The sequence below is a fragment of the Hippopotamus amphibius genome, chromosome 8 (genome assembly GCF_030028045.1).
Source record: "Hippopotamus amphibius kiboko isolate mHipAmp2 chromosome 8, mHipAmp2.hap2, whole genome shotgun sequence".
NCBI lineage: Eukaryota > Metazoa > Chordata > Mammalia > Artiodactyla > Hippopotamidae > Hippopotamus > Hippopotamus amphibius.
Genome location: NC_080193.1, coordinates 120,196,057 through 120,214,456, shown reverse-complemented (window position 1 = coordinate 120,214,456; position 18,400 = coordinate 120,196,057). Strand labels below are relative to the sequence as shown.

The 18,400-nt window shown below is 36.5% G+C and overlaps 1 protein-coding gene across 1 annotated transcript in view; it reads right to left on the bottom strand.

Moving 5' to 3' along the window:
* PDE1A (phosphodiesterase 1A) overlaps positions 1–18,400 on the bottom strand; it is a 340,367-nt gene that overhangs the window by 22,436 nt on the left and 299,531 nt on the right. Inside the window, exons 11-13 of the mRNA XM_057746597.1 lie at positions 16,665–16,746; positions 14,236–14,356; positions 13,039–13,184 (exon numbers count right to left, since the gene is read on the bottom strand). Of these exons, the coding sequence (XP_057602580.1) occupies positions 13,039–13,184; positions 14,236–14,356; positions 16,665–16,746 (349 nt within the window). The remainder of the gene's footprint in view (positions 1–13,038; positions 13,185–14,235; positions 14,357–16,664; positions 16,747–18,400) is intronic.

Genomic DNA, 18,400 nt, shown 5'->3' with positions numbered 1-18,400 from the left:
TCTCTAAGCGGTGCTAAGGGTTTTGGGAATAGAGCCTGAAGCCACTCAGCCTTGTTTCCTGATGACTCCCAAGGACACGGATGCATGTTTCCCCCAGAGAAGCAAAGGAGGAAGAGAAAGGGGGGCATTCAGACGGGATTACTTCTGATTGCTCCAGTGGCAACTCTCTCACACCCTTTTGAAACCAAAAGGAAGAATCAGCCCAATTTAAAAAGTGGAACTTTCAAAATGGACAGGAGAATCTGTGGGAGTCAGCGTGTGTGTGTGTGTGTGTGTGTGTGTGTGTGTGTGTGACAACAGTTTCTTGCATTTGTCCCTAAAGTTCCCTAAGTTAGACATTGCGTGAAAATGAGAAAAAATTGGCTATTTGTTATAGTACTATGCTATATCACTCAATTTTTAAAATGGGCTTTTGCGATCCTGTAAATATTTTCTAGGAAAAAAATAGTTTAACTGAATTCAAGTTCCTAAATGTGTCTTAAGGTTACTCTGGGCCTTGGTAGAAAACACAGAAGGTTGTCTCATTTTTTTGTTTTTTGTTTTTAAAACAGATTTCTCTGTGATCAAAAATGCCAATTTCCCTCTGAAGTGTTTTTTAAAATATTAACCACACTGAAAACATCAAATAACTTAACATTTCAATTTGTATCACATGATTCAGTTAGTAAATCATTCAAACTAAAAGAAAAATGAACTTTCAACCTTTTTTTTCTTGCAAAGTAGTGAAAAACACTTGATAAATGTTAATCAAGTAATATTGTTTTAAATAAAGTCAATTTAACAATCACACTTTATTTTTAATTTCTCTTCTGAAACAACTGCAAAAGCTGTTTGTCTTGTTGAGCTGCTGCTGTGAACTAATAACTTATCTGGTTTTGTTCCCACTTACTGGTCACCGTGGTCTATGCCCATTGAGACAAGTAGATATGGGTATTATTGGTGAAGTACCCAGAAACAAGCATACACTCTTAGTCTTCAGGTTCAAAAACCACTTCCCTGTATGGGAAAAAGTTTCTTGGAAAATACTCAGTCAAGTTCTATACTTCCCCACTTATACCTCCAGAAGATATCTAGGTTTCTCATTTCCTGGACATGGACTGAGGTTTTTGCCAAGTGTAGCAAGAAGGATAAGGGTAGCCTTCAGAGTGGAGGTGGGAAAAGTTTGACTCATTGTTCCAGTGGCAATCTTTTCCGTTCCTATGGAACCAAAGGAAGATGGAAGAGAGAAGACAGTGGAAGATATAAGAGAGCTAGAAACTTATAGCCTCTAAGACAGGACCCTGGGTTTAGCCAGACCTGTCACGTTTTGGGTTATTTCTAAGAGGAAAGTATGAAAAGTTTTAGAGATAAAGTCAGGGATCTAGGAGTATTCCCATATCTGGAATTCTGAGAGGTGGCAGCAAGGTAGGTGCTCTCAGGTGCAAGGAGTAGAGTAGAGGTGGCTATACGGAAGACCAGGGTAAAGAGTCTGGGAGAGTCCTGCAGACTTTAGCCATATGTGAGGAGGAGCAGCCTGTTCCCTGGCCCTGAGAAACATCAAGAGAAAAGAATGAAAGAGAGTAAGCAGGCTGGGGAGAGCAAAGGGTTGACAGCCTATAATGGTAGAAATAAGGGGTCCCGTGTCAGAAGCAGGAGCTGACAATAGCCAGAAGCAGGTGGGAGGGTATTGGTCTGGGAAGATGAGAGGGAGAATGGCCAGAAGTCAAACAAGGCCTGGTACTTATCCCAAATCCATAGCACCTCATTAGTCCCTGGGGACTTTGATGCCCTCTAAAGAAGAAGGAAAAGGAGGTTAAAAAAATCCTAATTTTTCCTCCCCAATGTGCTACATTGACCAGGCTTACTCTGATTCGATTAAACCATTTGAATGATAAGCTTACCCTTTCTACAAACTTGTAACAAAGGGGACTTCAGCTAGAAACTATGTTTGGTCACAGAAAAATAATGAAAGTTACATTATTTGTGCACCTGATGTGTGGCCTAAGAAATAGTATAGTTATATACTATTTAAAAAACTTAAATACTTAATAGTTTTTAAAAATCTGCATAGTATTTGGATACATATTTTTCTGTCTCATGTTTTCTGTCAGGATCCAAAAAAAAAATCTCTGCTGAAATAGACAACAGCTATTTGGGTCGTCATGGATAATTCTCAAAAAAACATGGCATTGGGGGGGGGGAGTCAAGGAAGGGAGGGAATACGGGGATATGTGTATAAAAACAGATGATTGAACTTGGTGTACCCCCAAAAAATTAATAAATAAATAAATAAAAAAAGAAAGAAACCATTGTCTGCTAATAAAAAACAAACAAACATGGTATTGAATGGAAAGCTATACCTAAATGAATATATATGACATGATTCCATTTTCACCAAGTTTTAAAATAAGCAAAACTAAGCTATGTATTGTTTAAGGTTACACAAAGAGGAGTAACAGCTTAAAAAAAAGAGAGAGAGAGAAAGATATAATTATCACAAAATTCAGGGTAGTGATTAGATCATGGGAGGGAGAGAAGGAAAGAAATGATCAGAGAAGGACTTACAGAACTACCAAGGCATGGCAATATTCTATTTCTTGACCTAGATGGTAGGATTCCTCCCTCTCTCCCATCTTTTCTCTTTTGTTCCTTCTTCCTTTCCTCCCTTCCTCCTTCCCTGCCTCTCTCCCCCTCTGTCTCTCCTATTTTTTTTTCCTCAACATATAGATGTTTGAATTTCGAGTCTGTGACAGTCACTGTTCTAGGGGCCTGGGATACATCAGTGATCAAAACAAACACCCTTGTTCTCATGAATCTTATTTTTAATGGGGTAAGAGAGACAATAAAAATTAAGGCTAATAAGTCAATTATTTATAGACTAGAAAGTGATGTGTTATGGGAAAATAGTTGGTGGGGGTATTAGTGGGCAAGGGAAGAACATGGGTGGAATTTGAAAATTTTTTTCCAGGGGAGGATTCATTCATTGACAAGGTGACAACTGAAGCTGGACTTGAAAGCAGAGAGGGAGACAGCTGTGTTGTATTTGGGGGAGGGGCGTTTCTAACAAAGATGCTGGTAAAAGCTCTCAAAGAAGAAAGGTATCTGACCTGTTGTAAGAAAGGAAACAAAAGGACAGTGTGGAGATTTGTATGGCTGGAGTAAGGCAGGTGAGGGAGGAGAAAAGAAATGGAAATTGAATCAGCAAGATAAGAGAGGAGAGAGGAGATCTCATATAAAGCTTTATGGGCAGGAGTATGTTGCACTGAGACCCAACTGTTACATTTTAGACATTTTACAAACTATTTGTTAAAACCTATTTATTCTTAAAAGTAAATTTATATAAACTGTATTCAAAGCAAAGGTGATAAATACGCAGAACTCATCATTGCCTAATTATTTTGATATATTTTACTATTATCTACATCACGAGGTTATTTCTACCATATTTGTATAATGCAAATATATAACATTCACCTTTTCTCAACTCCATGTTTAGAGAAATTATATGGATAGCTTGAAACTGGCCATGTATTCACACCATGAATATCATCAAACTTTCTGAATCGGGGCTTGATTTATTGTTTTATAGCTGTCTAAAATAGTGGAGATAATGATAAAAATAGAGATTGAATTTAAAATTGTGTCATATCTATAGCTGCTACATTAGAAATAGCACAAAAATTGACGGAATTTTTTCGCGGTATTCAAATACCAGTATACAATTAAATGACCGAGAAGTCATTTGCATCTTTGATAAACAAGTGAAGTGATATATGCCTTCCATGTTTTCTAAGTTCAGACATATATTTCTGTACTTTCATCTCACTCCTTGACATAAATGAAAATATCAGTCTGAATGACACCCATTTGTCTGTTGCAACCATAAGTTAACAATGGACACAAGAGTTTGTCAAGAATCACTAAAAGCATTCTGTGATAATCAACTAGCTATATAGAATTTATAGTAGACTATTGTAAATTTTATTATTACTAATAAATTATGTGCTACACATTCTTTATATTAATAAACCTGTATAATAATAATAAACTATACGTATATATATGTGTATATATATGTGTGTGTGTGTATATACATATATATATATATATATATATGCTTTTTTTGAGCTAGTTGTTAAACTTTGCCAGCATACTACTGCTTGTAGGCCACTATAATAAGAATGTATTCTTTATCATTTACTTATAAATAATACATATATGTTTTTATATATTCCTTTAAAGTATGCTATATTTCACAATTAAAAAACACCTAAAAAACTAAATAACTTTAAAAGTCCTATATAAACAATTAAGGAAATTGAATCAGCAGATAAAAATTATCCCATAAATGAAACACTAGGCTTAATGGTTTTTAAACGTAGTTCTACCAATTTCACATAAGCTCAAGAATTTTAAAACTCCAGTTCATTTTGAGGCTAGTGTAACCTCAATACTAAAATGAGACAAGGTCAGTATGAGGAAGAAAAATAACAGCTAATCTTACCCACAAATATAAATTTTAAAATGCCAGCCAAAATAATACATAAACTTTTACAAAGTTAATACAGAATACAAGGTGGTTCAACATTAGAAAACCTATTAATATAATTCACTGTATGAACCAACTAAAAAAGAAAAATTGTGAATTATTTTAAAAAGCTACAAAAGACATTGTTAAAACTAAGTGTTTTATTTTAAATTTATTTTCTTAATATTGATGGGAATACAATTAACCTCATAAAAAGCAGATCAAAGAAAGTTCTTACTTTCTTTGATCTGCTCTTTAAATTCAGAGACAAGCTGAATGCCATCATCACTTACATTTCAGATCATTCTGGATAAACTTGCTAGTGCAGTTGACTCAAGAAAAACAATTATAAAAGGAATACATTTGGGGGAAAAATTGTTTTTATTTGCAGAAGATGAGTATTCAAAGGCAAATTGTATTTCTATACACCTGCAAGAAATACTCATCTACAAAATCCATAAAAAATATAAAATAGTGATGGAAAATCCAACAAAGTATATTCAGAAATTTAAAAGATACTATTGTTAATTATAAACACTAAGTGATTACATAACATATTATATGCTTAGTGTGGTGCCTAACATCTAATATCACTAACAAGTATCTCCTATCATCATTACTATTGTTATTATCAAAGAAAAATGAACTTTCTGAGAAACATGAAAGACGACATAGGAATGATAAGACATATATGAATAGGATGACTCAATACCATAAAGATGATAATTCTTCCCCAAATTGATATCAAAGAAATTCTAATTAAAATTTTATTTGTTTGCTTCTTTTTGGTGGAACATACGAGCTACTAAGCCAAAAGCAGGTCTCAAAAGGTTCAAATGAACGCTATTATACCCAACATATTCTACGAGTCTAGAGCAATTATGCAGGAAAAAAGTCACAAAAAGAAACTAGAAAACACTGGTATGTTTGAAATTTTTAATACATATTCTAAAATGTCAAGCTTGCCTTAAGCTAGCTCTAGGTTTCCTTCTGGTTCTAAACAGCTGTGATTTGTGCATAGTGCAACTCCGGTCGCATCTCAGTTCCCACGTTGTTTCCTTTTCTCACTTCTTAATCGTCTTTGAGTCTAGTATTTTGGGGTTTGAATCAATATCCAATAAATCAGAAAATCACTCAGTACAGTACGAAACATAGTGCATTCCATTCCAGACTGACCACCCGGATTTCATTCTGGGACAAAACTAGTTTTTCTCAAGTACACATTCTCTTTGAGAAGATGAAAAAGAAAACAGATCTGGGATTGATTTATGGTTTTTGTTCAATCTAGGTGGATTTGGTGGACCTGGGTCAATTTGGAATTTTTGTGTCTAAAGAGGAACCAGACTCTCAGGTGACTTACAAAAGCAACTCTTTTGCTTCAAGGGAGAAGAGATATTTGTGTTTGCCATTCAAGTGCTGTTCTAAACAAAACCTAATCTACTCCATCTCAGCTTCAGACCCAGGTGTTGCTCATGACACAGGGTGGCAGGCCGCCTGTGGAAATGAGTTACTTTTACATGGCACTTTAAAATGTATACAGTTCTTTCCTGTGTAGGACCTCCTTGATTGTTGATTGAGAGCATCTCTCACCCACTGGCCATCAGTATAGGCAAATGTACTCTTTTTTTTTCTTTTCCTCATTTCCTTAGTGTCTGTTCTCAAAACTGCATCACAGACATTCAAAACTCTGGAGCATAAATGGGGATCGGTCAGAATTTATAGGAATGTCTGCTCCTTCATTAGGACAAATACAATTTTCCCAATAATAACATGTGTTGAGGGTAAGAAAAGTTATGTAATTTGCCTGAGACTCCATAGGTGGAAATAGAAGAGAAAAGTGACTCTCCTCACCATTTCTCTCCACCTGCCTCACTAGGAGGACAGCCACACACCCTCTTAAAATCTCCTGTCTGCTTTTAAGCAGTACAGAAAAAAGGTAGAGATTGGGCAGAGACTTAAGAAGCTGAAGAAGGCTGAATAGATAATGGCATTTTCCTCCTGCTAAATGGATAACTTTAACCAAAAAAAGTTTAGATTGGAGGAAAGCATTTTTTCCTTTTTGTGTTTGCCATTCATGGGCTTTACTTTTTGAAAACACCCTGTATCAAAAAGGAATGCGTTTACCTACAACATTCTTAAATGGATGTTCTCAGATCCTTAATAGAAGGCTTACTGAATGAAATTACTCTTTTAAAAAGTGTTTTGCTTTATTGATGACCTAGGAGCTACATACCTTGGAGCCTAAGCATCCATAACTTCTACTGCTCTAGGATTAGTGTTTTCGAGACAACTATGAAATACAGTTTCAGAGCTGGCATGAAGACCAAACATCTGGGATTCTGCTCAGAACCTTGATGTTTAATTAATATTCCAAAGTTCCAAGCATCGTAAAACCTGCTTATTTTCATCTCAATACCATTATAGTCAGGAAAACCTCATCTTCAGTATATTTAAGACCAGAGGTGATGGCAATGGGAAATTACAATGGCAGTTTCTCTGATACACCCTGATTTTAAAATAGATGACTATTTTAGTTGTGTTTTCATAGCAGATCACATTCAAAATTTTTTATTATGAAATATTCTATTCATAAAAATGGATTATAGTTGCATATATAAAGCATATATGTTAGGTATAATCACTACCATCAAATGAACATGTGTGTTTAGAACGTAACAAAGAAGTAAAATATTACTAACTCCTAAGTAAATTCTCGATCCTTTCCCTAGAAACATTTTGAATATTTTCCCCTATCATCCTTTAGTTCTATCATGTATGTATTCTAAACCTATTGTTCAGTTTTCAGTTTTTTTAAACTTTCTATAAATGGTATCTTGCTATATTACAGCAGCTTGCATGTTTTGCTTAACATTATTTGTCTTTCATCCCTGTTGATATTCACAGCGAGGGTTTATTTTTTTTAACAGCTGTATGCTGTTTCCTAATATGAATATGAATCACAGCTTATGAATTCATTTTACCATTGTTTTCAGGTTTTTTGCCCTCATGAACAGTGCTGCAACGAATGTTTTGTTCATGTCTTCTGATGCACACGAGCAAAAGTCTCTCCAAGGTAAAAATACAGAAGTGAGATTGTTGGGAAATATGGCATGTGCATCCCCAGCTTTGCTAGAGAATGCCAAAGTGTTCTGCAAAATGACTATAGAAATTTACACATACACAATTGATGTGTAAGGAAACCGAAAACTTTGGCTTCGTTCTTGACTCTGGATTTCATATCGCACATCTGATCTATTAACAAATTCTATCAGTTCTACTTTCAAAATATATCCAGAATCGAATCTCTCTTTGCTATCCCTTCCTACTCATGCCTACTGGATCACGTATCCAGAATTTAGACGCTCTCCCTCCACCATTACCACCTGACCTGAGCCCGCATCTTTGTTCTGGATTATGAACAATAGACTCTTTCTTGCCTCCTTTTTTTTTCTTTCTTCCATTTTTGCCTACCAAACATAATATGTTCCATTCTGTAGCCAGAATAATCCCTTTAAAATTTCAGTTCATATCATTTTATTTTTCTTCTTCAAAATCATACATTGGGTTTCCTATATCTCTTGGACCCAAACCAATGATGTGGCATTTTGTTACCCTTCTATCACATTGCCTACATTATTCCCCCTTGCCAAATTTCCCTGTTTCACTTGCCTCCTATTATTTCTTGCATGTCAGCCAAGCTCCATCTCCCAGATATTGTGCTGGTCATTTCCTCTTTCTGAAAACTTATTCTTCCACCCCTTAGGCCAGACCTCCCCACAGGTCTTTCTAACCTCCTTCATGTATTTATTTACATTATCACTTTCTCAGTAAAGCCTTTCCTAGCCATCTTATTTAAAATCGCAGTCCTGCTCCTAACTCCCACTCTTTCACGAAAGTAGGTATTATTGTCTCTTTATTTTTTTTTACTGTATCCCTAGTTCCTAGAACACATAGCAGAAGCACAGTAAATAATAATTACAATAATAAGAGCCAACTCACGTAGTGGCTACTATTTTAGGTACTTGTAAGCAGATTACATAAATCAACTCATTTAATTCTCCTCAAAACCAATGTGGAGAGAGAGGACTTCCTGTTAGAGTGAATTAAAGAGGCCGAGGGTTTCCTCTCCACAGAAAACAAGCATACAATTGGAAAACATTAACAAAAACAACTATTTCATCACACTGGAAATCAATCAAGGCAACACAAAACTTCGAGAAGCATTTATTCTTGAAAAATTTCTGGAGATTCAGGTAAGAACAGCAGGACCCTGTGACCTTTTTGCCTGGAGCTACTCTGAACTTTTCCTGCCAACCCCAGCTTCAAAATGGAAACGAGCTTTGCTGCCAGAGGAGGTTGATTCAATTTAGGTTGGGACAAAAGGGAGGGAAAAAAAAAAAAAAACACTTGGTTTCTCCCATAGAAAGTGGTGGATTTAGTTTAGAATACATGGGGAAAAGCCACAGTTTTGCAGGCCTGAGATTATGGTCCAAGTTTGGGGTAACTGGTAGACCAGCAGGATTTAACAGAAAAATCCTAGCAATCAAAGAGCCCTGGAAGGGCTGAGATAGCTCTCCACTGGTTATCTGAAGAACATCTCTGACCGGCTGAGGAAGAATCTTGAGAGGGGCTTCCTGCACTAGCTTGATTTTTCAAAACAATGTTAAAAATCAGTCTCATATTCTTGAATTTCAAGAAGCTGTTTTAAATTTTAATTATTAAATATAAAGTCTATATTTCTAAATCTTTTCAAAAATATCAGTTACAAAGTTTTCTAAGGTTTTTGTGTTATTTGGTGGAAAGGTAAAGTTATTGGTTAACTTCTTTGTTATTTACTATTGATTACACATTTAAAATTTTTCTAATTAATTATGAGAATAATAGGAATAGAGTGCAAATATTTCAAACCATAAAGGAAATAAATTGGGATAGAACAAAAACTTAAACAGTGAAAATGAAGGCAAGAAAAGTGGGAAAACAAAACTAGTAGATTAGGAATATTCCTCTGAATTTAAAAAATGGATGAATATTGAATTTTCTTGAATTTCTTTCTACATCTCTTGAGACATTTTTCTCCTTTTATCATTAATATGGTGAGTTGCAGTAATTGAATTTTTAAATGTAAAACCAAATTTGCACTTCTGGCATAAACCCAATGTGGTAGTTCAGTCTGCAAACCCATGACTTCAGTAAAGGTAAATAAGTGCCCTCAGGAGAGACTCTGGCTCCAAAGTTTCCTTTTTTCTCTGAATTTCTGTTTTATCTTTATTTGGACAGGTCATAAGGGTGTCAACTTCTTTTCAGCAATATTTCATCTGGCATTGTTAGTTGTTTTTACCATATTTCTTTAAGTTTATCTAATTCATCATTACATTGGAAATAGATACTAAGTGTGCAATTTTATAAAGAAAATTGGACATTATTTGCCTTATTCAAACTATGTGTACTCTATACAAGTATCCCTTGGAAATTATATTATCAAAATTCTCTATGATTTTAATTTGCTTAAAGCCAGATTTCTGTATTCGAATCTTGGTTCTAAATTTTCTGACTAAAGGACTGAGTTATTATTACTCAATTCCAGAAACAAAAGTTCAGAACTTTATGTAAATCTAAAATTTACCTCTGTGTGCAATACAACATTCAATAGAGCCCAGTGCCAGAAAGTTTATTAGAATGGGAGCAATTGTAGTTCTAATCCAATTCTGACACAGTGTTTTCTTTTGTGACAAATAGATTCCAGGTGATGGGTTGATGTTTGGGGTTCACTGTTGTTTATTTTAGTTAAAACTTTCTTAAAGAAGAGTGTATCTTGGTTAATTGGATTCTTTGGATTCATTGAAGATAAATATTTCAACTCAATTTTTTCAAACTTTCTTGAAAGATACAGGACAGTATAATAGGAGGCAGTGGGAAAAACTTTGGGTTAAAGAATCAGTTTTGACTCTAATTCTTAGAAGCAATGTGATCTTCAATTTCTAAATGTATAAAATGAGGATAATATTTTCTACTTCAAAAAGTTGTTGTAGGAGGAAATAGGATAATACATGTAAAATGCCTGGTACATAGGAGGGGTTTCAGAAATCTTGTTTCCCTCCTCTCTTCCTTCCACTGGTGAACATCTAATGTATTTATTTGTTTTCCTTTCTGAATGAATATATTCGAAGTGAAGTTTAAGTATTCATTCATTCTGTCATTCAAAAACCACATTCAATATAGATGCATATGTAGAGAACAGACTTGAGGACGTGGGGTGGGGCAAGGTGGGGGGGGGTGGTGAGAAGGGGAAGCCGGGACGCAGTGAGAGAGTAGCGTAGACATATATACACCACCAAGTGTCAAATAGATAGCTAGTGGGAAGCTGCTGCATAACACAGGGAGATCAACGTGACGATGGGTGATGACTTAGAGGGCTGGGATAGGGAAGGTGGGAAGGAGTCACGGGAGGGAGGGGATATGGGGATATATGTATAAGTACAGTTGATTCACTTTGTCGTACAGCAAAAATTGGCACAACAGTGTAAACAAATTATATTCCAATAAAGAGCTTAAAAAAAAACACATTCAGTAAATAATTTTAAAGCACCTATAATATGCCAGGGACATGCTAGCTCTGAGAAAATAATGACAATATAATAGATATTGTTCCTGTTTTCAAACAGCTTATGGTCTAGTGCTTTATATCTTATAGTGCTTCAGGGTCAATATCATGAGTGTAATTTGTCCATACAGAGGGGAAATTCTAGTCATTTGAAGTCTCCAGTTAGATGAGTTTGACAATATTTTAGTATGGTCATCTGGGCCTTGTATTGTGTTATGTTTTTTATTGAGTGACAATAATGTACCATTACAAAGACCCTTTGTAAGGGTCAGGGATAGCTACATAATTGCAGGGCCCAGTGCAAAATGAAAATAAGGCCCCTGGCTCGAAATTTATTAAGAATTTCAAGATGATGATATTAGAATATTTAATTAAGTGTAGGGCCATTCTTGGGGGGGGCAGGGTAACGGCACAGAGAACTGTGTGATTACACAGGTTATACCTTGTAATGGCCGTGCAGAGCCACAAATGTTTGGGAAACTCTATTTCCTTTCAACTAAGATCAGACTTATGTGGCTGGGAAACGTGAGTTATAGACACAGATAAAGGCATTAGATCAGTATTTTTTTATTTTCTAGTAGCAGAGGTGGAGAAATAATGTGGCACCATCCACAATTAATTAACTATTTAATTAAACAAATATTTACTGAGTGCCTGTGATATGTCTAGCACTGTACTAGGAGCTGAGGACACCGCGGGAAACACAGTAACCACGACCCAACTTTTGAGGATTGTATGTTTCTGCATGGAAGACAGATGATAAGAAAAGGAATAAATAAATATCATTGGTTATGTACTAGTGATACCACTTTGAAATGACCAAACTAGGTTTGAATAGGGAGAAAACAGGACAGAGGACATTACTTTGAGTGGTCAAGGAGGGCCTCTTTGGGGGGCTACCTAGCATGGGGTTTGAGGGCACTGCATTTGGGGAGAAAGAATGAGTTTCAGCTCCTTCGCTTACTAGTGGGATTTGAGGCAAGTCACATAACTGTCCTCTGCCTCATTTTCCTTATCTGTAAAATGGGAATTACAATAGTATATACCTCATAAGAGCCATGCGAGAATTAAATAAGTTAGTAAGTACTGTGTTTTTCAAATTAAAAATAAAATACAGACCTAGGAGCCAAGAAGGAATCAGCCTTGCAAAGAGCTCCAAGAGGGGTATTATAAGAACCTGAAAAAACAAGCATTGCAAAGGCCCTGGGGTATTATGAGAACCTACCAGAGGGCCACTGTGCAGGGAGTATAAAGCCTGAGAGACAGGGCTATGGGATGCAGCATGAAAGGAGGCAGGGGCCAGATGTGGAATTTGAAAGCTAATTTCCTGCATGAAAGATAATGACTGATACTAACTCAAATACCTTGGAAACCAAATGGACTAATTAATTTGAATAAAAACATGTCAGAAATAAACAGAGCTAGCTTTCCATTTGTTTTCTTTTCTGGCAGATTACACACAATTCTCCCAACTCATGAGTGAAACTGTCAGCCAAAGAAGTAACTTAGTAAAACTGAAAAAAAACATATACTCAAATCTCTGACACTAAGTGTTGCATTCTTAATGCAACACAAAAGCTACTTGGAAAGCCTAAAACACAGGATCAAAAGCACCTCTAGAAATGAACAGGAGGTTACTGTGCCACGTAAGGTTTTTGTCACTCTTTTATTGTCCCATCCTTCACATCCACGTCACTGCCACCCATGTCAACACTTCTGCAGCCCACATGGCACAAACAGAGCAGAATATCTTTTTATTTAACAGACAAACCGATTTTCTTATGAGTAATCAAGGGTAGCCAAATTCTAAATACCTCCAAGTGCTTGTATATTTTATAAAAGAAGAAATCTAGGGAGAAAAAAATCCAGCATCTCAGAGGAGGAGTTAGGACAGAGAGAGATGGCAGTAAGGCTTCATAAACAACTGTACCTTGAGCAGCTAACTCTTTCCACCTCTCTTTGTTCTGCTGGATGATGTCCACCAGGTTGTTTTTGAAGCTTTTCAGGTCCACGCTTGCAAGGGAGTAGTCTGGGGAATAGGTTCCATCATTCACGGTGCCTTTCATATTTGATCGTCTAGAGGAATCAGCAACATGTGCTTGAGCTAATAGTAACCACCAAAGAAACCAGGGCAGGATACGGGATGAGGAAGCAAAGCCTGAAACACTTTACAAAACCCGCCGGAGAAGCTGAAAAGCAGATGCTCAGGCCGAGTTTTGAGTGCCTATCAGCGCTGCTCACCTCCTACCTTCCTCCCCTCATGGAGAGGGCCAGGCTCTGTCTGGATTCCCAGAGCAGCAGGTCAGGGCCCACATGTGTTATGGGATTGGGGTGGGGGTGGGTGAGGCCTAATTAGAGCAGCAGAATCTTGAGATGAGCGCACTTAGTGGTGAGTCCCCTGGTGAACAGCTCAAAAGTGGCATCACCATTCTGGAGTTCAAAGTGGGGTAATGGTCCCTGCCCATCTGTCCACCATTTAATCTCCAGGCTAACCCGAATCTTTCTCAGGTAGAACATTTCCTCAGATTCCTCATTAGGGCAACATTTGGGAAACCCATTGGTATGGGTTTATTTATTTTATTAGGAAAAGCTACGTATTCAGATGGGCAAGAATTTAGCATAATTTTTCTGCAACTGGAAGTTTTAAATAATATCCCTTAACACATTTATCAATGAAAAAAAGATTGAAATATTTTGTTACCCATTATACACATCCACTGTATTCATGTCACCTAAAAGGCTAACTCTGATGTAGGCATCTTTCTAGACATACAAGTGGGCTGTGATTGATTTGTTAGCAAGCCAACACAATGCCTCTCTCCCAACTGCCCACCACTACCAGACACGCTACAATAGCCAGGACATAATTCATACATTTCAATGAAAATTCAAATAATATTTATTCTCCCGAGTATTGAATACGATTTTATTATACTCCTTAGTACTTAGATATTTTTTGTAGTGGACATCAAGTTCTTAATTTCAAAGGCAGATGCAATATATTATAGAGCCATTAGGTGGCAATACTACCCAATAATTCTTCTAAGAATTTCCTGCCTAATGTAAGGAACAATAAAGATAAATCATAAGTAAAAGGGAAAACATGCAAAAAAAGAAAACATCAAACCTGCTTGCTCCATAGGAAGGAGTTTTGGTTTTTGAGTCTTCCTCTATAAGAGGAATAATAATTTTCTCTGTTGAGTCTGTCAGAAGAGAAAACGTTGGCTCTACTATGAAATCAATGAAACCTACAAAAGCAAAAACATACATAAATAAGTTCAAGTGTTACAATTTCCTGAATTCTAAAATTAGTAATAAGGCAGAGATGCTGATGCTCCTGACAGCAAGTTTCAACTACAATATTGGTTCAGCTTACCCTTTGCAATTATTTAAAGAGAGTTTAGCTGCTCTACAAAATCATCTCTCAAGCAGTGGAAGTGATAAAATTTAAGCTTGCTAACTCAAGTGTCAGCCTCATATTATTGTTAACCATAATTTCAGATCTAACCAGAGTCAATCTGTTTTCCTCTGTTAATGAGAGGAATCACTCTCCTTTCCGAAAGGTCTTCATTTGTTTGTTGAATTTTATTATTGACTAACAAGATATAATATCTAAGCTCCAAAGAAACTAAATAATTGAAGTTTTCTCTCAGGCCACAGGAAGGAAATCACTTTTTTTCTCATACTATATCACTCAGAGCTTCCTGCCAGTGTGTTAATATTTCAAATTGCTGTTTATTATTCTCAGGATGTAAAGCGGTAGTTCGCAGTGTGTGGGCGTATTCTGTTAAATCAGAGAAGAGTAATACCTCTGAGAGACAGCATCAAACCCACCACTTTGAGATGTCAGACTTGAATAAAGAATTTTACATTTAAAGTACTCATCAAACTAGAAAATGACACACATGCAGAATGGGACACGGTCCTTTAGGGAGCATTTACTACTTGCGTTTAGGTGGAAGAGACAAGCTCTGTGTACATTCAACACCAGAGGTCCCAGGAGAGGTGTGGTGCTAGAAATCAAGTGCTTGTTGCCTCAGACACAGCTAGGAGCAATAGACTACCATCTGAATATAAGAGAACACTGCGAGGATGCTTTTTAAATGACAGTGTCCTGGGAAATATCTACATTTAAAAAGTATCCTACCCATCAAAAACTTTGATAAAGTAATTCGCATTTCAAGTAATTGGATTCACCATAGCATACATTAAGATGCATTTTAATTAAAAAAACTTCAATAGTTTTGTGTTTTAATTGATGACTTCAAGTTAAGTCAATGTTAATTGACCACCAGGGTGTTCTTTCAAGTTTTGTCTATGGTTTTAAATGCCTGGGATCTAGAGACTGTCAAATGAGTCACCTTTGCTAACATGGCAGCAATTTACCTTACAGCAATAAGCCTTGGAAATTTTCATTCTTGCCCAAGGAGGTCCTTAACCTGACATAGTCACAACTTCTAAATGATGAGAGGTACCTGCATTATAGTAGCTAGGAAAACAGCTGTTGGAAATTGGGTAGGAACGGGGAAAGGTGAGAGCAAGAAGCTTTCTGACAGCTGACCACCACTTTGCAGGAGGTGGTCCTGGACCAGCTAGAGAGGTAAAGTGGTGATCCTTATATTTATAGATCATAAAGGTCAGTAATGAAGATGCTGGCCCAGGGAATAACTATTACAAATATATGAACCATGCGGCATAGCAATAATATGTGTTAATCACGGGCTGGACTTGAAGTCTCTAACATAAACACAAATGAAAAGAATAAATATGGTCGGGAGCAATATCGTTTTACAGATTTCCTATTGTTGGCTTCCCTACTCATATCGTAAGAATGTTTTTCCCTGAGACGAAGCGAGAGAGTAGCACAGACATCTGTATACTACCAACTGTAAAATAGCCAGTGGGAAGTTGTTGTATAACAAAGGGAGTTCAACTTGAGGATGGAAGATGCCTTAGAGGACTGGGACGGGGAGGATGGTGGGGACTCGAGGGAGGGTGGGGGGGGGGAGTCGAGGGAGGGAGGGAATACGGGGATATGTGTATAAAAACAGATGATTGAACTTGGTGTACCCCCCAAAAAATAATAAATAAATAAATAAAATTAAAAAAAAAAGAATTTCTTTCCCAAGAGAATATGAGCTAGTCTATTAAGCATATTATGCAAGCTTAGCGATAACAGAACAGATATTAATATTTTCCTTAACAGAACAGATATATTAATATTTTCCTTAGATTGTCCTATATACAAAGGATAAAGTTACAGAAAATAATCAGCAACAAAAAAACAAAAAAATGCTGTCTCTTGCACAAGAAGAAAGCCCTCTATTTTGTAAAAGGACTACAAAGAGAATAACAATTATTTACTAACACTGCTTTATTGAATTCATTTTGTGAGAATGTTTCAAAATTCTTCACTCACCACCATATAGATCAGTTTAAAGATCAAATTTATCATGAATATGGAGTGAGGTTTTCATGGGTGAACAACATCATGTATCCATTTGAAAACTGACAGACACACATCCGCTCTCCACGACCACCAATCCTCAGTATTACCTATTTGGGACTGGGCCACCATTGTTGACTTCCGATCACAAAGCGGGGAAAATGGAAGCCCTAATTCAGCTTCTTTATCTCCCTGCAGAAAGGAAAGCTCATTAGTACAGACGTGGTGTGAGAAACTAAGGGCAGCTTACATAAAAAGCCTTAAAAAGCTGCATCTTTTATTCCTTAATTAGCATTGTGTATTTATTACAAAACCAAACGCTGTGGTTCAAGTTCATATAATTTTACTCAGATGGCCTCCTTTTGGGGATGTGTTGCATCTGGCACGCATTGTAGAATTGAAAAAACACGAACATTTTCAGCACCTAGAGACTCCACATTGGTATTATAAGCCCTAGATTATAAACAGACAAATCTTTGCTCTTTGGAATATTCTTAAGTCACCATAAAATAGCCATCTCGGTGTGTTATTTGGCATTTAATTAACAATCCAACTCATGGATTTTTCTGCTTTTTTTTTTTTTTCCTTGCCAAATACATCGGCAGATCTTCAGTACCAAGAATTCATGCTTGGACAGCTTTTTGAACTTAAAAGTATATGAGCATTTTGAAACATCTTTCTACTTATTAACCAAGTTTTATCAAATTTCCCACAGCAAGTAATGAGGAACATCTTCAACATTCTTGCATTCTATGTGCATAAATTTTATTTTAATGTATTCTTCTCAGAGAAAATTGAAATATCAATGATTTTTTATTATTTGATCTTATTGATTGTAGATTAATTGAGCACAAAGGTTAAAGAATTCCATTTTTGTTTGGGTTTAACATCATAAGAGGTAATTAGATTTTTGTTTCCTGAAATAAAGGTGGTTGCTCTGGACAAAGTTTTATTATAATAAGATTTATCAAACATTGGTTCTTTGCATTTAAGGAGATGTGCTCACAAAGAAAGAGGAGGGAGGATACTTCACTTGCCCCATTCACTTCAATTGCCCAGACGTTTGAAAGAATGCTTTGGCTTCTATTTTCTCCTAAGCTGTTGATTGTATACCTTCATGGGGTACAGTTGCATAAGACAACAACCTAGGATATATGCTCTAGTTCTGAGATCAGGGGATGAAAAGGAGTGGCCTTTACTTTGTAGCAGAGCCCATGTTACGAGGCAACACCCGTCTGAGAACTTCGGTTTCCTTTGTCTGCTTCCTCTATCAGCTTTTCATCAGGATCTTTACAACATCATGTCAGCACGTGGCTTTAAAGTTTTTATTGATGATATTTTCTACTGCATTTACCCTAAACCATGCCTCTGATTAGAAGGGGCAGGAAGTTTGAAATGAGAATTGCTCAGAAAAATCTATATACAGTCACCGAAGAAGTAGGCAAAATAGCTACAAACAGGAATGTTTCACTATGTCACAACTTAGAGAAAATGGGGAAAGAATTTCTGTGACCTCTCTCAGCAACCTCCGTCATTCCCCAAGAGAATCACATCCGTTCCATTTGGAATTAACATTTATACTTGGCTTAAGGGACAGATGGGCGGTGGGGGGCATTATTAGTGTCATTAGCCTTGGAGCCACGAGACACAGAGGTGAATCATTGCTGTTCAATGGGCTGTCTCTGTTACTCCAGACACATCACAGCCTTTACTGAGATGAATTCTCCTCTATTTCTGAACTTGGTGATTTCAGTTGACTTGTTTCAGGAATAAGGATATAATAGTATCTACCTAATAGGGTTATCCTGAGGTTGTCTAAGATAATTCATGTGAAGCCTAAGGACAC